This window comes from Mya arenaria, chromosome 12 (assembly GCF_026914265.1).
Source record: "Mya arenaria isolate MELC-2E11 chromosome 12, ASM2691426v1".
In the NCBI taxonomy this organism is placed as follows: Eukaryota; Metazoa; Mollusca; class Bivalvia; order Myida; family Myidae; genus Mya; species Mya arenaria.
Genome location: NC_069133.1, coordinates 41,304,512 through 41,327,897, shown reverse-complemented (window position 1 = coordinate 41,327,897; position 23,386 = coordinate 41,304,512). Strand labels below are relative to the sequence as shown.

Sequence of the window (23,386 nt, the reverse complement as noted above, 5' to 3'; positions counted from 1 at the left end):
CCTTATGATAAATGGCTTACCTTGATAAAAATATTTGAATGTATGTGGGTGCTGTATGTGCAGTTTGTATACCGTTATTATCTCGTTCGGTGTTTCTTTATCCTTAGCTGTGCCTTTAAGTGACTCGCCCATGTTTTTTGGACCAAAATTTAGTTATCATTATTTTACTCTATGATATCGATAACGCAGAAAAAATACACTTATAGTATAAAACAGGTTTTTCGGTTTAAGTAGTAAAGTTAAGAAAATAAGAAAACCGACGCCTTAACCGTTAGGCCAACAGAAGTTATTCAATATTCATAGATATTTTGAGATTTTAACGATAACATCACGTGATAATGTCAATCAACCAATCACGTAACAACAACGCCGTTTATTACGCTAATGAAAAATTGTGGTCTTCAAAGACGATATTTGACCAAATATCAACATTTGCTAAAGGGTCTCAGCCTTCGGTATCTAAGTTTTAAAACTCCTAATTATTTGCCACACTTTATTCGTCATACAGAAAGTGCATTTTTCAAAAATATAAGCGAGTCGCTTTTGGGAGCGTGTGGAGTACGCGAACGTTGACCAGCCTAACTGCATTTTTATCCCCGATAATGACATTAATTCCTTATATTAACACTTTATTTCGTTCAATTAATACTTCATTTCATTTGAGGAAACCTTACAGTAATTCCTTCTCACCCATTCTGTAAAAAGAACGACCGGAAACATTTTCATCAAATGACGTCACAATAACGCGGGAAAGATTAACCACTTGAAATTACTTTTAAACGTAAAATCGAAACGCTTATGGCAGCAATACATTTAACATTTCAAAAATTAACACTTTCTTAAATGTTGATTTATTTTTCGGGACCTGCTGACACGATACAGACTAAAACAAGATCAGCAATTTCCATGTATATTGTTATGAGATAGATTGCGAACCGAACATATCCGAAGATGTTGCGCTCATCGGATGATAACCGCAATTGCCGAAAGGCAGTTCATTGAAGGAATGGAAGTTGAGGTGTAAATATTTTCAGATAACCATAAAACCCACTGTTCAAACTTTATTAAGGCTTAAAAAGAATTCCATGGTTTTGTTTGATTTCAGGTTAACGTTTCAAATAAATCATACTTGTCAAATTCATGGTCTCAAACTCGATATCAACCTTTCAGACAAACACCTTTCTCTGACATGCAAATGCATCAGGTGCGGTTAATATGCGAGAAAACTTGACATTAATATGGGGAGTACGCACAAAAACGTATGTCTTTGTCAATTTGAGGTGTGAAAGAATGTATTGTTCTGTCAGATGGAAGATAGCAGTGATAACAACATTTCGGAATTGCTTCAGAAATGAGAGAATCGAGCACTAATCAGTCCATTTTCCCCTCGGTGTGGTTTTACTGTATTTTTGTTTCATAATCTTGATAAAGTTATTCACAAGCAGTAAAACCTAAAAGTGTATAACTTAATATTTAAGATTTAGTCGACATGTTTGTAATATGCATAACAATTAGATCACATCCGCTATTTTCATTCGAAAACAACCACGGTTATAATTGTGTATTGACGGAGTACAATTTCAGACTTTTCTACGTTACAAGTAGATTGCGTAGTAATTTGATCTTAAAAATATTAATGATTTATGCGATTATTAACTTCACTAATATCAATTTGAAGTTAATAAGTTAATAATTAAATGACCCATAAAACAAATCAGTTAATTATTATCATTATTATTGTTATAATTGTTATTGTTATTATTATTATTATTATTATTATTATTATTATTATTATTATTGTTCGAAGTACTTTTATAAGCGCACAGGTATATGTCCGATGCTTGTCGTATTGGGGAATTGACAGAGGTTTTTCGATTGATATATTAACTGCTCCGTTCATAATTTGAACGATGAACATGTTATAGCATCGGATACCTTCTGGTACACGACTAAACGCTGCGCCTGGTCACAGGACCTTAAAACGCTTCCGGTTCCGGTTTCCTGACCTTTGACGCCGACCCTACCGTTTTAATAGTCCTGTCAGTAGTTTGTTTCAATTTGATGACAACAATGTTCTAACATAAAGGCCAGTAAAAAACTTCATGCCCTACCTGATGTTGGACAACATGTTAACCTAGCCACTTATATTTGGTTTTTACCTAGGTTAGTTTAATGGAACGTGTACCGTTCTTGCCGACGCTTGGGGAATTAGTGCATCCCATTATTTGTTTTGTTTAGCAGATGTCATTTCTTCATCATGAACTTTTTCCCATCGATTTTGGTAATAAAACGATATAATGAAATATTATTAATGCCATGGGCGCCTTAGTTACAAGCCTTTAGTGTCCTTGGTCGATGTTAATTGTTCATTTTTGGTGTATTAGAAGAATAATAAAGAAGAAAGTGAGCGAGCAATGAAATTATTTGGTTATAAAACTGGATATATGGTCACATTCCAGCCAAGTTTAAGGGTTTATAAATCGAATTTATCTGGAATTCATGACATTAAATAGCTGTTTTGCAATATTTATAACTGCCTAGACTGCAATTAAAACACTTCCTGGACAATTTATGTGTAGTCATTACGAACCTAAAATGCAAAAGCGACGTTAAATAAAGTATTGGGTTTAACCCGCCAGCAGAAATAATTCTTAGGTAACGACTCCCAAACAGTTGAATATCTTGAAATTCAGGTTTGGGGCAATTAGAGAAAATCGTGATTAGACCATAAAACATTGGGAAATAGGATCCCCTCTCTGCATATCGGCCAAGTAATTTTGCTACAAATGTCAATCAAGCAGAGTATCATTTAAAGAGAACATTGCGTGCAATTTATTACATCTGTGTTCACTTGAGGGGCATAGTTTGCGAAAGTTATGAGACCAATATCAATATCTTAATTTTAACTTAGTTTAAACTAATTTATTAAAGCCCCAATTGTGCAGACAGCTGAAACCTTACATGAATTACTCACGTTAAACCAGTAATGACGTCCTTTGAGAGGTTTTTTGAAAGTTCCTCTGGTTGGAGTTAAATCAAAAACATCTTGGGTGTTAAACGCATATATATTCCACATGACCACTCTTACTCTTTTTGGAGCTTGTTCGACAACAATTGGGTATTCTATAAGTACATGTATATGTCAATGTATCTTCATTCGATGCCGTTTAATGCGTCCTTCGTGTCTCGGATAACCGCTCGACTTTTTTATACTCTCCGAATGAACATACATTCTTCATTAATTGTTCCCATTATTGCAGTGTAGTTTCATTAATCTTATTAATTAATATACTTTCATCTACACATTTCTCTAATTTAATGTCGGGATTAAATTGTTATTCATTATGGTCGTTCAATCCATGTCAACAAAAGATTCGTCTTACTGGACTTGGTTTGTTATGGCATAGTCCCCAAGCTTTGTCAAGGAATTATTGTTTTACTGAAGGGTGTGTTTACCACTTACATAACTGATAACATGGCTGGTACCTAAAATTTTGATATCTAGATTTGTATATAGTATGTATGCACTGTGTTGTTCCAGGTTTTTTGTTAAACTTTGTGATCTTTTTGTGTATGTTCTATGTATTTGGCATTTACCCAGTGCCATTAAAAGGGGTTTATGTTCAAACTTTTGGCTACAGAGCTTGTTTCTGTAGTTTTTCCATATCAATATTTATACGCCCATGCTCATATTTTATATATTTTATTAGTAAATTTATAAATTGGTATGTCCGAAAATGTAGTCTTTAAGAACGCCTTATTATGCAAAGTTTATCCAAGACTGTCCGATTTCACGAGGTGGTTAATACAAAATACCGATAACATCAAAAACAGACGAATTACTCTTCTTGCTTAGATCTATGTTCGGAGAAACAACTTTTGCCGCCCCATTTGTGACAAATCCACTGTTATTCCCGAGTCCAAAAATGTCTCATAATTGGGGTGGAAGACTGGGAACTTGGTCAAAGGAAGAACTATCTCATTATTCATTATAACAATTCAATGAATAATTCGTGTCAGTTATTGTGAAACTAAACGCAAATCAGCATCCCAAAAAGTATGGAGTTCAATCAGTAGGCAGTCATAATTCTTTGGTAACGACTTTTGAACTTCTGAAAGTCTCCATTTTGTTGGTAATTGGGGTAATTTTAAGGGAAATTGTGATAGTCAATAAAACAGATGAACTCAAAGAGCAGCTCCTCGCGTGGAGCTGAATTTGTTTAAAGTTTTTTTTGCTTCCAATGTCAATTGCAGAGTGTGATTTGATGAGAATGTTTCTTGCACGCTATTTCATGTAAAATATCTTTTGGAATATTAAAAAGGGCAATACCATGGAACTTATCGTCTTCTAAATAATTTTACTTTATCTCACGAATTGTTTGTAAATGACTGTGTTTTCTACGTGTCTTATTATTACAATGTCTGAAACCAGGTCGAAAACTGCCAGATATATTTATGCAATAATGGTTGTTGTTGTTTCGATTTCTGTTGTTGTTGTTTGCTGAGTCACTTCATTATTTACTTACAATTAATTTGTGTTGTAAAGACGTTTTGGTAAACATGTAATTAACCATATTCTAAATACACCAACAATATGAAAAATAAAATAATTTTGAGAGTTTTGTAATTGATTTGGGCTCTTCATTCCACGCTTTATGAAGAAAAAAGGTGAATAGAATGTTTGTGTTACTGGACTTTGCTTTAATATGCAATAGTTATTAAGATTAATTTCAAAATCATGCTTGGTTTAAATGCAACATTAGAGGTTTCAAAGCACTTTAACAAAACTGAAAACACTATTTACACGCTCTGACTCTTTTAGTTGGATTATTTCATTAGTAAATAAGTTCATGACCAAAAACGAAGCCTTTAAGAAGGCCTTCTTATGCCAAATGAATTCAAGCCTTCACCGGTTTTTACCCGGTCGTTCACATAACATTCTGTTGGAGACATATTTGGCATGCTCGGGTTAACGCTCAGAGACACAACACACCGTATAATTGTAATGAGAACATGCATCTTTGCTGCCTCATTAGTGATAATTCTACTGTTATTCCCGATTGCAAATTAACATTAAAGTTGAGGCGAAGGACAGTGATCTGGGAAAAAAGGTGTTACTTCCATATTCAGAAATTAATTAATTTATACGTAACAAATGTGTATTGTGATATTCGTTTATTGACCCGAGTACATTTTAAATCACCATTGACTTGAACAGGTTAATGCAATAGCTTTTTCTTAATGGTTCAATACATTCCAAAATTAAAAATACAAAATAAACCGATTTTTAATATTAACTTTTTTTCTTTCATGCTGTTCGATGAAATATTGAGTTTTACCGGCGAAATAACAACAATGAAAATATAAATATGATATTTTTACTGCAAAAAAGGAGCGAAAAGATCAACTTTCAAAATTACTTTTAAAAGCCATTTTAGTTACTCCCCCTTGATCGAAACAGAACACTTTACTTTGAACCAGAAAATGTTGGCAAATAAAATATTAAATTATTTTTGGTTTTCTGAATAATGATGTGATTTTGGCCGTGCCGTTGTGATAAGTTGATCAAATCACTCGACACCACTTGATTTAATTATTACAGTCGTTTGTTAATGCTGGACATATTAAAACAGGAATTGTTCCTTAATTGTGAAGATTTTTTAATTATTGCTGAAGACGACACTTCATGGTTAAGCGAATTACTATAACTGCGCATGCGCATATAAACACGCCTACTGTTTGCATATGCATAGCCGCAATTTCAGTGAAACGCTTATTTAAATGATTTTTAAATATATTTCAGTGTTAAAAGTGTTTTTTTTTTTACAGACGCGCGGCTTAATTCCAAAGTTGATACAATTTTGAAGGGGCTTACACTAAGTCAGGTAGATTTTTTTTAAAGTAATTTCGTCGTAAATAAGAAACCGCGGTCGCTTCGTCCCCTTAGAATAATAAACTCCAACGGATACTTAAACTTTTTCAGTCATACTTCAATAAATTCACCTTTTTGTAATTTGACCTGAATTTATTACACTCTCTCGGTGAATAGATAGTGTTTGTTAAAGATTCCCTTGCTCGTTTTTAACTGTTTTAGTATTTTGGTAGTTAGCCCTAAATAAAAAATGATTGTTATAATTAAACCAATAGGCACTTCTTTTATATGCATTTGGGAAAAAAATCACCATAAATATTACAGAAACTCATAAACTATTACACTAATCAGAGTTAATAAAAAAAGAAAGTGATTTACGTGACCCAACCTTGCACTATATCACACTTAACTAAGATGAATACGAGGAAATCTATTGAATGATACAACTTTGGACAAATCTTTGCGTGCGGAGTATCAATTATTCATCAATGTTTCGTTTGAAGCTACATCTTAGCTCGCAGATTAGGCAGTTTCCTTGAATGATTTATCCAAATAAAAGTCCTTTACAGTAAGACTAATTGAACTTCTCTGTTTTATTATTTGATATTGAGCTGAATTTCTATTACGAACTACATATATATGAATATGTTCATGGTAGAAAGCGTCCCGTTTACTAAGTTACAACTGGTTTCAGCAATTTTGTCATTGATACATCTAGAAGCACTGCCTAAACTAAAATATTCATGAAGAAAAAAGATTGGTGCTGTATTTAGATTCAATTTGAGCAAATTCGTACACTAGTCGACGTAATTCTAAGTTTGATGAAGTAGAAATTGATGTACGTGACCCAATCCTGTAATATATCAAATTTTACTAGGATGAATACGAGGAAAAATATTATATAATCGAATTTTGGTCGTTTCTCTGCGTGCGGGGTAATAATTGATTCTTAAACTTACTTCCTGATATTTCCTCGGCTGCCTCATCTGAGCTAACAGATACGGCAGACAAAATATGTGGGCAATTTATTACTTTGTCTACCCAAGTAGGTAATGTGTACTTTTAGAGTGTATTACATATACCAGTACATTTACTGGAAATGGAGGAAGAAAAAGTTACTAAAATTTAAGAACTCCAGGGACCGGTAGTAATATAAATAACATGCTAGATGATCTTTTCTGAAACAAAACTTGTATTCATTTATACCTAGACTCCAAGGAAATTGGATGTGCCCGCATGATTGATACACAAAATACAATATCAACGTAAATGTAAGTGTGTAAATTTGAGTTGTAACATTCCAAGTTGTAAACACTAAGCTATCACTATACCAAACAAAAAGTAAGCCAGATGGTTAAAAGTTAAAGGCGTTACTCTGTTAACTAGGTATTAAATTATATAAACGCAAATTTTGTATTCCATTAAACCATATGGTCATAAGAAATGAAGCAGCAAACCCAATACACAATGTACCTCTCTCTATCAGTTTTTCAATGATGTAGATCATTGAAGTGTAAAAACTATCCTTAATATCAATCCTGGATTCTGTTTCGACACTGTACCTTAAAAGTTACTTTTTCATGTAGAACATGTTTGAAATAATTGCCCGCTTTAGCGAAACAGATGGCTGACAAACATGTACTAATAAAAAGGACGCTATATCAAAGGTCAAATCACGTGTTTGAAACTGAAATATTTGTTTGCCTGATTCAGAGATTGAATTGGTCTAATTAAGGCCTTCTATCGCTCAATATCCATCTGTACAGGTTACTAACTTCTAATCATTTCCTGCCGGCTATTGAAGAGCATCAACTAGCCATTGATATGGATTGCCTGTTACTATCCGCCAGATAAACTTAACATCTTTAGCATGGAATAATAAATTTCATAACATGTTCTGCTCTGTGTTTGAAATAATTATTATACATTTACTGCATGGACGCAATTGGATCACTGTATTATCATGTTAGTAAGTATACGCTAATACATAGTAAGACCAAGACGTTCAATAATGGTATTGACTGAGTGTCCCTTATCAAATTAAAAATTTAACTTGAACAATCAAAGAAACTTTCCCTAAAATGAGAAATTAACGTCTTAGTTTCAAAATAAATATAATAATTGCTCAGAAATATTTGTTCGAAAAACCTATCGTACGATACATGCGTTAATAAAATACAATTGTATCAGGTACAGCGTAAAATGTGTAAGAATAAATTCAGTGTGGCTGTAAAATGTACAGTTCCATGTCCTCTGCCTCAACTTTGATTCTAAATGCGATTATAGCAGGGAATTCATCACAAATTTGACAGCGGTTTTCATGAATTCAGTAAACATTATACGGTGTGTTGTTCCTCTGAACACAGACCCGAGCCAGACGAATCGTTGCTCTGACTTGAAATATTAACGGCATTTTGTGTGACCGAAAGGGTAAACAGCGGATCAAGTCTTGAATACAATTTGCATCTTTTAACCTTTAACAAGACAACAATTTGGAACTTTATCACATTTATGAGTGATGTTTGAGACTTCCTGTATTCATTGAAAAGTGATGAAGATTTATTTAAAGATGCACTCTTATTCCCAAAAAAGATTTACCTCAATTAATACAATTATTTTAATATTCCCAAAAAGATGAATACATGATGAACACAATGGTTCTCATAAAGGATATTTTTACCTTATGAGACTATAGTTGATCACAGTAAATCGTTTAGCATTCACCATAATTTAATATTTTTGCGCTTGCTGCTATTTAATACACAGTAACAATCTTCTTATCAGTAACTAATATTTTCCATAAATGCATTATTTAGTAAGCAGTTAAAGGTTTATCCGTCATAATTGATGTTTGTTATACATGTGTATGTATTGATTTTGAATAAGAGTGCATCTTTAAGGTTCATTCTTTTTTACACTTCATATTTAACTATGGGTATGAACATTCATCTTATGAAAACTTGGTATTGTGATGATGCATCCAGAATTTGATGCTTTTCTTAATCGCATCAAACGATAAAAAAGACTTACGGGCGGCTTTAAAACAAATGAATACCTTATTTTTGAGCTAAATAAGCCATCGGACTTTAGAGAGAGTTATAAACTTTACCATGGGGTAATTTATTTGTACCAACGGCTTTTAAAACGCTTCAAAAGTTGACATTGGTAGAATGTATCATTAGTTCATGGTCGGTTTAAAGCACTTCCATAATTTATTTAAATATTTTCGACAACTCGCTCAAATGCAAATAGCGTTTGAACACAAATATACATAACCTTCAATATTGCCCCTGGCAGTCGAGCAGGATCAATTTGCAGCCTTAGGTCTATAAGGGATATACTCATTATTTTCTATTTACAGTTTTGTTCCTTGACCTTCTAATTTTATAACGAATAAAGCAAAAAACGTGTATGAATGAAATTCACAAGGACACGCTTTTTAATCCACATGTATAATGAGAAACAAACAATTTATAACATCGTTTCAATTTTAGATTGAATATCACTCATTAAGGTTTCTGAAAACATTAAATATTATATTAAAATCTATTGCAGTTTGTTGTTTTGTAAACGAAAGGTATCGGATTGTTTGCACCATCCAAATTCATTGAAATAAAGCTGACGGTCATGGACATGTATTTTTACAATTGTACATTCCTATGATATCCATTATATGGCATTTTATTACGTTTATACGATATTTTTATGACCGAGTGAACGGGATGTTTTATCTTTGCTACACCATAATGTTCAATCTCCACTAATCTAAAATTAAAAGAAATAAAACACCATGAGGAAAAACCTGATATGCTATCATAAATCTCTTCAAAATGTTATCACAACCAGGTCAAGAACCTTCACTGCTAGAAGAAATAAAGCACGTAGAGGAGCACAATTTAGCAGCTGCTTTGATCGGATTCTTCGACCCATTGCGGATTTGACATGAATTGAAACAACTAATTGCGTATTGTATTTTCAATTGTTTACACACAAATGTGGCTTAAATCATAATGTAATGTTTTAAAATTGTCTTGTTAAACAGTCCTAAAATAATACTTAGAAATTAAAAATCAATAGAATTCGAAACATTGTTAGATCATTTTAGGGATCCGTCGTATTTTTCTTTTTTTCGCAAAACTTTTCAAATGCAAGTAATATTTTAACACAATCATACATGTTTACACAGAAGGAAAATCAATATACTTTTTTATTTACAGATTAAATTAGCACCTTAATCATCTAGGTTATATACGAAATCAACAAAATGAATGCGTGGATCATATACAGCGCTATCTATCAGTCAAACAGAGAGAAACAAATCAAGTATCACATCGCATAATTCTTATTGCCGATACATCTTATTGATTTAACGTTCAACCTTTAGCCGCAACAAATGATGCACAGATGACTGAAATCTAAACCCGTTATGGAAATCAGAAACGTAAACCATTCCCATACTATATGATCTAAGCAAAACAAGACCATGCCGTAAAACAGAAGACTTAAGAGAGAATCAATCGGTTTATTTTAGGATTGGAAATCCCTAAATGTCGCGATTTCTGCTTACTGCCTACTATAAAATTCCTAATGAATATTAGGCTTTCGCCGCCGAAACGAAGAACAAACTTTATCAAATATTATACATTCCAAATTCTATGGAAACCTCAACTTATCATGCGACAGCGATATTGTATTTAAGAAGGAACATATGTAACCATGACCCTTGACATGACATACATTTTGTGCAAGTAAATTAGTTTGTAAATGAATGACATAAATTCACAAGAGCATGCAGTAAAACACTCATTCAGATGGAATTGGAGGTAATAAAATGAAAATAAAGCAAAATTACGTCGGTACATTTTATGATTGCATTACACTAAATGCTTGTTTTTGACCTCTATGAAATGTCTATACAACTTCAACTTTTCGACGCCAAAGCTTAGAACGGACAATTAGAAGTACGTACGCAATTAATGTTACTGAAATATTTACACCTCAACTTCCATTCCTTAAATGAACTGCCTTTCGGCAATTGCGTTCATCAATCGATGAACGCAACATCTTCGGATATGTTCGGATCGTAATTCATTGCATAACAATATACATGAAAGCTATTGATCTTGTTATTGGTTGTATTGTGTCTGCAGGTCCCGTAAAATATAGATCAGCATTTTTAAAAGTGTTAGTTTATTATATTTTAAATATATTGGTACCAGAAGTGTTTCAATTTTACGTTTTAAAGTGATTTCAAGTGGTTGATCTTTTCCCGCGTTATTGTGACGTCATTTGAAAAAAATGTTTCCGGTTATAGTTGGGTCGTTCTATTTACAGAATGGGTAAGAACGGATTACTGAAAGGTTTTCTTAAATGAAATGAAGTATTTTTTTAACAATTCTTGAATGAAATAATGAACTATTGGTGTAAATAAAAGGAATGAATTGCGGGGTTGATGTCATTATCGGGGATATAAACGCAATTGGATTGGTCAAAGTACGCGTGGAGTCCTTCGGACTCCACACACATTTACTATCCTAATTGCGTTCATACCCCGATAATGACATCAACTCCGCAATTCATTCCTTAAATAAACTTATCAAGTTATTAAGTGACGAGTTATTACAAACAAACCTAAACTTGTAAATAAAACTGATGTTATGAAAAATTCTTACTGCCGAAATTAGGAATCATCAAATGGAAATCTAGCTTCCGGGCTTTGTTTAATGCATCACTCTCTATATCAAGATATTGCATGATAATTTGAATATATCAAACACTTGATGTTTTGAAAAAAGTATATGGAATAAATGTTCGCTAGACAGGATCTGATCCGTTGTACAATTTCCATTATTAACTTCCTAATGGGCTGTTTTTTAACGTTTTGCGAGCAAGATCACAAAAGAAGACAATTTCTTCTTTGCATAAATGTTCCATATATTCTTAGGAACAAGAGTCGTCGCATGTTATATGCAAATGATATGCATCAATAAGTGGAATGTCGCAAAAGTCTGAAAAATGGAGATCAGGTGCAAAACACGACTTTGTCAAGATGAAAAACAACACCAGCACGAGATTGAACTGTGCATTTCAAGTTGATGGTAAATCATATATATACAGAGTCTTTTAAGATCAAATTTGCTATTCCGAATTTACTATAATTACAGTTTGGTTAGTTCTGTCGATCGACTACACAGCGGTACTGCATTTAAAGTTCGGATTATTTAAAGACCCTTATCATACACGAGCAATTTACTACGAATGACTACGAAACTATTAAAGGACATTTCTGTAATTAAACGGACAACAATACCACTTTGGCTACTATACCAATTACTTGTTATAATATAAACCCTATGTTTTTGCATTGAGTGGTGCCATTTCTTGAATTCGGCAAAACGTCTGAGGTTTGATTTTAAAAGCATAAAATAAAATTCATTTAATAAAGAAAAACAATGCAAAATGCTTGAGATTCGATAGCCGTTTGTCCTAATATTGCTGTGTTTCTATTTCAGTAGCATTAATTTCATCAGGAAATGTATAAAACAGATGTGATGAATGACATTTCTTCGACCCGTTTACAATTTAAAACATGTTTTAAATTTCTCATGAGAAATCTTAACCATTACAACAAGTCATAAAACTAAGAATCATTCTTGTCTTTTTCCCAATGAGGCTATAAATATCCATTTATGAATGAGCCGGAATGTATATAAATGTATAAAATAGAATGTTACTCCACAATTATATAGGTATTGTAAAAAAAAATCAGACTCATGACCCGTCACCTTCTCCATTTTGAAGTACCTCCATTAAGCAACAGAGTTCCACCCAAGCATTATAATGAATCGTCGAAGAGCAATTAAGTTGCGTAAAAGTCTTGCAGAGAGAGAGAACGAATTGAAAGAGAATCATACAATTGACGACAAATGAGATGTGTTCCCTCGGCAAATCGATTGCCATCATTTAGAATGACAAGTAATTGAACTATTTATGTTAAAACGTCCCTTCTACATATTGACTATCGTTAACAACTGATGGACAATTGTTCTGTGGAAATATTTAACCCTGTTATTGGAAAAGTTGATGAATGGCATTGTATCTTTAAAAGCTTATCGCCGTACTAATGTCGTGCTCTGATACTGTTTATTTGATGTCATAAGATTGATGCATTGTTTTTCCTCTATCGTTTCAGAGAGTTCTAACAGAAAGATGGGATTGTCGTGATTACTGTAAACAGTTCAGATGATGGCGTCAGTGTTACAACACGTGAAAATATGGAGTTACTAATATCATGAGGACAGAAAATCCGTTCTTTTACGCCTTGTGTCATGTGTAAGAAACATCCGCAACTAGTTTAATGACGTTTCCTGTCAGGAAATTCAATAAGGAAGGCCAAACAATTTGAATAAGAAATCAACAGTAAAGCACTGGAATAAAATGCATTAGGTTTATACGTGGCGACGACAAGAAAAATCCAAATGGCGTGGGCGAACGTTAGCAATATCACCGTCGGACCAGCGGATACCCACAATGCACCTAAGTACATCGACAGTGTAAGCTTTGAACGTCTACAGACGTTGAAGGAACGATATGCTGACATTCATGGCTACGTTAGTACGACCGTTTGTGTGGTAGGGGTGTTACTGAATATCGCAAACATAGTCGTTCTGAATAAGAAGCATATGCGCACCTCAACTAATATCATATTGATGTGGTTGGCGGTTGCGGACCTTTGCACGATGGTGGAATATGTGCCGTTTGCTCTCAAGTTTTATGTGTTCAAGGACGAAGGGTTACCCTCCCTTTGGCATGTTCGATCTTACAGTTGGATGTGTTACCTTTTGTTTCATGCCAACTTCAGTACGACTATGCACGCCGTGTCGATATGGCTGACAATCATGTTAGCAACATTTAGGTTCATTTATATATTCTTCTTAGATAAAGCCAGTAAATATTGCAGTATTCACCATGCCAAAATGGTTATCTTAGTTGTTTATATGTCTGCTGTGGTTGTGTGTATACCAAACTACATCTCGAATTACTGGGAGCTGACAAACCAGACAGCCAATAATGAGACTGTACATACATTCTCCCAGCGAAGAAATGGAAACTATATCTACATATTCGATATGAACTATTGGGTACAGTCTATTCTAATTAAGCTATTTCCATGCGTGTTACTTACATTGTTGACGATCATGTTGATAACAGCACTCCACCGAGCGCATCGCAACCACGTTCATTTGAAGTCGCAGGGAATGCGGAGGGACGATATGGAGAAACATAACGAACATTTTCGGACAACGGCAATGCTTCTTGCGGTTGTAATACTGTTCCTTGTAACAGAGCTACCGCAGGGAATCATGACATTGCTCATGATTTTTATGGAGGAACTTCATAATGAGCTATATAGTCCGTTGGGAGATATATTGGACATCGCTGCACTGCTCAACAATGCAATAAACTTCGTCCTATATTGCACAATGTCGCAGCAATTCCGTGACACGTTTATACAGACGTTTTGTAGCCGTTGTTGCGTTGACGAAGGACAAAACATTCGGAAGTACCCGAACAATTCAATTATTAGGGCCAATAACCGCAAACAGTCAAAAATGGGAGACATGGTCTAGGATCTATGGTCATAGTTGTAATATTAGAGATCATGTATAAATTCAAATGTGATAATTGTCACAGAACAAGGGAACTAAAATGTTCTGAAATGTATGCATGTTATTAGTGGTATATTGTATATTATTTCATCACAAATGTATATTCGCATGTACGAATGTCCTACATTGAAGGATCAGAAATGTTGTAATTTTATGACATGATATCGTCATGTTAATACTAGTTCCATTGAGAGGGGCATTCAAAATGTAGTTTGATTTGGAAATGTATTTAACTGTTGTAAAGCGATTTGCCAAAGTTTCTATGAAACTTGTCTTCTTTAAGTTAACATGCATTGTACCTGTCAGAATGAATTGATTTGATAAAATGTTCGCTAAACCAATCATAATTTCATATTATTTAAATAAAGATTTCACTAGAAAATCAGTAACCGACATTGTTTTTCAAAGCTTTACTATATTTTTGCCTTTTACAAATACTTGTTGACTACAAGCAATCGGTTGTATAATATCTTGTTGTTTTTGTAAGTTACATATAATAACTAACCGCAGTTTGTAATGAACAAACACTCTCACAAAATAGTGTTTCGAATATAAGGAATTTAAGACAAAGGGATGACTGCGGTTTGATAATCCACACAAATACCATAGTCTACTACATCGTTTTTTCCGCATTAAAAACTTCTGAATGAATGGAAATACCACAATGTAAACAATATGTGTCAGAACATCCGTCATATACGTAACACTTGTTGAAAGGCACATGGCCAACAGATATCTAGCGATAGACACATAATGATATCCATAACGATTGGTTAAAAACATCTGATGTTAACGATAATAAGACAATAACTAACAATTACAATTACATTTAAAAACGACCGTTTTTCATATTTTATGACAATACGAAATGGGTGTATGCGTTTGAAGATAATAAAAGGAATATACTAAAGAATGCAGAAGGTTTATTATTGATTTAACTCTTTATTGCTGAGACAGAGCGCATGATATATAATGGGATCCAATGTAAATGATTTGTTAATAAATATTATATAATGCTACCAATATTCGTAAATTGTATACCCTTTAGAAACTTGTTTTTAATTAGTAATCAAATCTGAATAAAAACGATTGAGAAATAGGATTCTTTATTGAAGTAATTGATTTTATCAAGCAATGTACTAAAATGTTAAGCGGACAGATGAGGACAATTTCTGTGACATACGTAAGAATTAACTTAACTGAAAAGTCTTATACAGCGGAGTCTACGTAAAGTGTATTTTGTTATTGGCCCTCGTACACGTACTCGTATAATATAGTCAAATCTGCTATTTCACTATCGTTAATACCTTGGGAAAACATTGAGATAACGAACATTCTATATAACCGATTGTTTTTATCTGAACTGATTTCATTCGAATAAAGTTCAACATAACCAGAACATCGAGGTAAAAGAGTTCGACATAGCTATTTCGACTGTATATGAATGTTTAACTCGTATATTCAGTCCAATATATAATTATTGTGAATGCCCCTCGTGAATGCAACTGCCGGAGTTCAATCATCCTGTTAATTTACAAAAGTATGCCATTATCGAACTATCAACAAGGCTAAAGGAAATTCTCTCTGCTGATAGCATGTGGTCGATTTATTTCTCGGTAAAATTAAATGATCTTATCAAGCACGATGGATGAGTATTGTGTACGTAAACATAATTGACAAACAACATGTTGCCTATAAATCGTTTTCATATTAAAGGACTAATAGTTCCGATAGCAGATGAATTGGCAATTTCACAAACTAATTTCAAAAATAGAGATGTAGTGGTAGGAAATGGTAATACGATTCGTATGAAGGGGCACAAATGTCTTTTGAAAGCAATAAATGTGAAAGCAAATTAATTGATGTTTATTTATCGTCGACGAAAACAAAATGATACGACATCACACAATGCCAATTATTCATTAACACACCATATGTGATGGTGATTACAGCAACATAATTCAAAAAAGTGAGGACGGTATATATCTGAAACATTACTAGACGAAGTGGTTATTGTTTTTTCCAAAAGAAGAACTTCTGTATTGTTATTGTATAACTCAAATCGAATAATAATCATGCTAATGCATCTGAAAACACTTATATTATAATTGTTTTACTCTTTGATACCGAAATTGCAGAAAATGTACAATTTAGTTATAAAACAACCTGGTTCTAGAGGAGAACGACCGACGTCGGTACAGTCAAGAAAAAGAACTGAGAAAAACGATATGTTATCCATTGACCATCATGAACTCATTTTAAGCTGACGGATATTTAAACGTTTTTGACAACATTGCTAGCATCACGTGACACTGTCAATCAGCGAATCACGCTACAACATTTGTTTTATAACCTTAGTAACGAATTTGAAAATGGTTAAATTAAAGACAATATTTGAGAATATATCAACATTTGTTCAAGGGTTCAAGCCGTCAGAATCTTAGTTTTTAACAATTATAATGATTGCCACCCTTGATATCTTTTATTATATCGTATAAACAAAAGAAAGGGTAAAAATGGCACTCAAACCATAAACGAGTCCCTTTTAAATAAACCAAACGTTAGGTTACAAACGAAAGAACATTCTAAATAAACAAATTGGCTTTTTGTGGCTCTATTCAGTTCTTTCTTAGTTTTACTGTAAAATGAAAGTTTCACATGTGATGTCATAAGATTCCGTTTGAGTCATTAGGGTCAAGGTCGAAGTCGCTTTTACTAAACAAAATAATTTCCCTGTAAGAAATTTAAATATAAATGATCGATTGTAATGCACATTGATTCATGTGAAGCTTATTTGAAGACTTAGTCAAAAGGGGCAGAGTCACTATATCTGAAAATAGAACAAAAGTTTCAGTTCAAATAACTTTAGATATTTTCTTTGTAAATTAGTGAACGTCGTTGTGTATGTAGCTTATACAAAGATGTAAACTGGGATTGTTTTAGGTTGCTGGGGTTTAAGGTCACAGTAGTGGCTATTGAAACTTAAGTTAGGAATACCTGATAGTGAAACTTTGTTTATATATAGTCTCAATGAAAACAATGTCACTGTAACTGTGATACTTAAAATAGACAAAAGGTTTCCGCTTAATAAGCCTAGATAAAAATAGAAAGTGCTGAAATTAGTGAAGGAAACTCAACTGAATTGCTTTTGATGTCAGTAGAGCCAGGGCCCGGGTCACTGTTACTGAAAGTATTTTACAAGATTTAGCTAAATAACTTTGATTGATTGTGATAGTAATAAATCATAAGAATCAAAAACTTATTACTAAACAAAGTAAAACTGTTGAAAGCTTGTTTTAGAAAAAAACACATAAGATATGTGCATCTCATTTGATAAAATTATTAACGTCTGGTCAAGGTCACTCTTACTGAAACAGAAAATTCCTCGATGACTTAGTACGACGTTTCATAAGTAAGTGTTTTATTTAGCAAGCTTATGAGGAGACATATGAGGAGGTCATATAAGGGGTCGCTGGGGTCAAGGTCGCTGTTGATAAAATGTAGTAACTCAGCTTCAGCTCAATTGATTTAGTTGAGAAAGATGTATTTTAATGGAACTAGGTGTATAGGTATACCTCGGGAGTTCACTATGCGTTTACTTGGTCAAGACCATTGTTATAACATAAAGCAAACTCAATCAATTAATGATTGGGATTGTTAGAGCAGGATGAAGGATACTGCTTGTTATTGATGACCAAAACTTAAATTTGTCAAAGAAAATATTTTAAAATACATTCCGGTTTTGCAACATTGCGTAATTTGTAGTTTATTCTCAACTTACAAACACATAAAAAAATCAGTTTTACCTTATCCAATTTTTATTCGAGGCTTAATGAGATGTAAAATTAAGCAAGACAGCTGTTGATAATAATAACCCCTGTTCAAACTTCTTTAGTATATAGTTATCATTGAGCATGGCATAGCAATAACAAACCTAAAATAAATTAAACGGAGGCTGAAGTCTGCAAGCTTCGATTTCAGAGGTCGATTTTGTTGTCTTCTCTCTCTATATATAAATCGTTCTTCCATGAAGGCAGGAAGAAGGGACGGTATTTAATATTAAAATGACGTTAATAAACCATTTAACTTGCTGTTAACGTTTCAAATTAATGTCTTTCCTAATTTCTTTTTTTTCTCAAGCGTCTGTAAGATATTTCAAATGACGCTGAAAAGCCTTGCTTATTACGATATAAAAAGAATAAAAATAGTATTTTATTACTTTTCTTTTGGTGTAAATATTTTGAAAATCCTTTCATTTAAACATGATAGGCATTCGGATAGTTAAAGCATAATCGTAAGGAATTTACTTTTTATCAGTTAAAGTTAAGGCAGAATCAGGAAGAATCTTAAAACCAATTGTTATTTGAACGAGCATGTGGTAATCTACTAGAGTTCGGATTAATGTTGAATTGAACGTGTTTAATTTGAAATAACATCGTTAAAACCTTCCTCTTGTTGCTTGCAAATTGTTAATTCGGTACAAGGAATTACCATTCGACCAAATTATTTAAAATAAAAGTAAGTTTGCCGATTTTAACGATGAAAATTCTCGGAAGAAAAGTGATTTGGACATAAAAACATTCTCAAAGTCAGTTTGGCAAATCTGTTGATATACACGAAGCAGAAACACTTCTTGAACTGATGAAGTTGTTTATCGAGAGGTTCAGGCATTTAAATTGAAACCTGTTTTATTAGTATCTCTTGAAACTAGTAATTGTAAAATATACCAGAAATGCGTAGGATTTACGACTGTAAAATTCACCCAAAACTCCTCTATAAAATTTAGGGAGAAAAGAATGATAATTATACAGAATGTAAATGTTTAACCATCATAAAAGGCATTTAGAGCCTAATTTAATATTTTTCTCAATATAACAGCTGCTGCAGAGAATAGCTACGGTTGATGTGCTTTCATCCTACAATTTATTGGTGAACATTGGCGATGAAAAGGTGAGATGTTAAAATTGGCAAGCAATTAACCATTTAACTGTCACTCACTTGAGGCCTCGCTCGTGCGCTCGATCCATTGCAAATTTTTACTCGACTACTGAAACATTTACACGATCACGTATCTTTGTTTGAGTTGAAGATGATGGTTTATTGAAGTTTAAACAGAGGGAAACGTTTTCGAAGGTCATATTACAGGTTTTTGATGTTTTCTTCGTTTACCAGATTTCAATGTAAACATGAATGAATGTTCATTTTATGCCCTTTTGTCGTTGAATATCTAAATGTAAATCTTTTGAACTTCTCATAACTTCCTGCAGGTTATTAAGGTGAACTGAAGAGCTGTTGAAATGGAATGCTGTATACTCGTCCTTGTGAATTTTTGGTTGCCAAATAGTAATTTAATTAATTACACTCTCTGTATTTGAAATGATACAGTTAGATCAAAGTATGTGCGGACGTTTATTCATGTTAATAAAGTTTATATAAATTCAGGAAGTAATTTTGTACCACCGGATGTCGTTGTACTATCGATATTGCTTTATCGTAAGGTTTTAAAATTGTATCATTATTTTAGAGGATTTATTTGTAAACAGGTAGAGAATTGGTATGAGTCATTTAGTTATTGAAATCTGATCATGAACTACCTATTTCATTTCCGTAGAACACTTATAAATAAAGGAATGCCCAGTTCCCTGTCCTCCGCCTCAACTTTGATGTCAATGTAGACTCAGAAACAGCACAGGATTATTTATCAATAAGGCAGCGAATTTCATGAGCTCAGTACACATTATACGGTGAGAGGGTTTCTTAATACAGACTCGAAGAAGTTGAACTGTTGCTCTTACAATGTAAACGCCATTTTCTGTGACTGACTGGGTAAAAAGCGGATCAACACCAGAATTCGATTTGCATCTATAAACGTTCCTAAAGACAACAATTTTGAACTTGATTACCTTTATCAAGGAGAGTTGAGCCTTCGAACGTTTAATGACAACATTCATTGAAAAGTGAAGAAGAACAGCCCATTATGTTACGATATAAAAAGTACTTTAAGTATGCATTTCTGGTCGAAATTAAAAAATAAAATAATTATGCATACAACAAAAATACAAATTATCCTAAACTTCAAGTATGCATTGTGGTCATAATGCAGCTAATGACAGCCGACAGCATATAAACAACAGTTTCAAAACTTTACTTTTGATTAGATAAGCTAAGTAACAGAGACTGGTTAAGCCGCAATGCAACGATAATCCGGATTATTTAACAAATGCAACAAAAATCTGGCCCCCTAAGTACTATTAGTTTCTTAAATGAATTTCGTACAAATAACACTGAATTAGGATTGGTACCAAGCTGAATTACAGAGGTGGGATGTTATATTCGAACCTTCAATGTTTTATGGTCAAATCATCTTCAATCATCATACACAATCCTCAAGTGCGAAATACTTAGGTCTAATGCACAGATCAAATGCCGTAACCCTTCGAATTATAACTACTGATTGAATGTACTATAATTTTATTAAAGCCTCGTCTTAGACAATAAGCATAAATTCAAGATCCGTTTGACTATTAAAACCCTAAACTCGACTGGAATGTGACAATACGTTCAGTTTTATGGCCAATGAGTTTCAGCGCCTGTTTTTAGGTTACGATTATCCTGAAGCGCAGAAACAAAAATGCTCATACCGACCTTGAATTGTAATAACTGATATTAAACGACACTCTGGCAAAAATGTATTTTATTTCATCACATTACATCTTTAAGAGGTGAGAATGGTCTAGGGAACATTATTTTCAATCTCAAAGAGGATGCTAGTACTGGTTTCACTCAGGAAACTGCGTGGAGAATGAATTGATTTACAAAAAAACGCAATAGACCTGAATAAATTGTGTTACTTCTAATTAAATCAGACATAACAAAATCAACCTTTTATAACTAACCAAAGGTGGTCGATGCAGCAGGCAGTGCTCATTTGATATATCGGTTAAATGTTACAAACAAAGGTTACAAACAAAAATAGCTATACATGGACACCACCGTCGACAACACAGCCTGGTTGTGATACTTTCAAAACCAAAACTTGCAAACAATCACTTATATGTTTGAAAGTTACCAAGCTTTTGGAACCTTGACGTCATTACTTTGGATCCTTTAGGATCTGTCCATGCTTTAAAGCGAAAATTATTTGCAGGCCTTATTCGAATTTTCCCATTTAAGAGGGACTCATACACCAATCTCATGTCTGCAACGTTTTCATTTTTTTAACTGTGGAAATTTATGTAATTACGTAACTTATTTTTATGATCCTCATCAAACAGCATTTGGGAGATACTCATATGAAGTGAATATTGTAAATCTAAACTTAAAATAGTACAATTTTGAATAGCGTCACTAACTCTTTCCGCCAACTTCAGTACGGTTATGCACGCCGTGTCCATATGGCTGACAATCATGTTAGCAACATTTAGGTTCATTTATATATTCTTCTTAGATAAAGCCAGTAAATATTGCAGTATTCACCATGCCAAAATGGTTATCTTAGTTGTTTATATGTCTGCTGTGCTTGTGTGTATACCAAACTACATCTCGAATTACTGGGAGCTGACAAACCAGACAGCCAATAATGAAACTGTATATACATTTTCCCAGCGCAGAGTGATGGAAACTATATATACGTATTCACGTATTCGATATGAACTATTGGGTACAGTCTTATTCTAATTTCCATGCGTGTTACTTACATTGTTGACGATCATGTTGATAACAGCGCTCCACCGAGCGCATCGCAACCACGTTCATTTGAAGTCGCAGGGAATGCGGAGGGACGATATGGAGAAACATAACGAACACTTTCGGACAACGGCAATGCTTCTTGCAGTTGTAATACTGTTCCTTGTAACAGAGCTACCGCAGGGAATCATGACATTGCTCATGATTTTCATGGAGGAACTTCATAATGAGCTATATAGTCCGTTGGGAGATATATTGGACATCGCTGCACTGCTCAACAATGCAATAAACTTCGTCCTATATTGCACAATGTCGCAACAGTTCCGTGACACGTTTATACAGACGTTTTGTAGCCGTTGTTGCATTGACGAAGGACAAAACATTCGGAAGTACCCGAACAATTCGATTATCAGGGCCAATAACCGCAAACAGTCAAAACTGGGAGACATGGTCTAGGATATTTGGTTATAGTTGTAATATTAGAGATTAAGTATAAATTCAAATGTGATAATTGTCACAGAACAAGGGAACTGAAAATGTTCTGAAATGTATGCATGTTATTAGTGGTATATTGTATAGTATTTCATCACAAATGTATATTCGCATGTACGCATGTCCTACATTGAAGGATCAGAAATGTTGTAATTTTATGACATGATATCGTCATGTTAATACTAGTTCCATTGAGAGGGGCATTCAAAATGTAGTTTGATTTGGAAATGTATTTAACTGTTGTAAAGCGATTTGCCAAAGTTTCTATGAAACTTGTCTTCTTTAAGTTAACATGCATTGTACCTGTCAGAATGAATTGATTTGATAAAATGTTCGCTAAACTAATCATAATTTCATATTATTTAAATAAAGATTTACACTAGAAAATCAGTAACCGACATTGTTTTTCAAAGCTTTACTATATTTTTGCCTTTTACAAATACTTGTTGACTACAAGCAATCGGTTGTATAATATCTTGTTGTTTTTGCAAGTTACATATAATAACTAACCGCAGTTTGTAATGAACAAACACTCTCACAAAATAGTGTTTCGAATATAAGGAATTTAAGACAAAGGGATGACTGCGGTTTGATAATCCACACAAATACCATAGTCTACTACATCGTTTTTTCCGCATTAAAAACTTCTGAATGAATGGAAATACCA

General features: G+C 33.4%; 1 protein-coding gene and 1 pseudogene across 1 annotated transcript in view; both read left to right on the top strand.

Moving 5' to 3' along the window:
* LOC128212139 (G-protein coupled receptor dmsr-1-like) overlaps positions 1-14,924 on the top strand; it is a 51,071-nt gene extending 36,147 nt beyond the window's left edge. Inside the window, exon 2 of the mRNA XM_052917429.1 lies at positions 13,065-14,924. Coding sequence (XP_052773389.1) covers positions 13,351-14,502 — 1,152 coding nt within the window. The 5' untranslated portion in view covers positions 13,065-13,350 and the 3' untranslated portion in view covers positions 14,503-14,924. The remainder of the gene's footprint in view (positions 1-13,064) is intronic.
* A 4,993-nt stretch (positions 14,925-19,917) lies between these two features.
* Positions 19,918-22,683, top strand: LOC128210702 (G-protein coupled receptor dmsr-1-like; annotated as a pseudogene).
* The last annotated feature ends 703 nt before the right edge of the window (positions 22,684-23,386 follow it).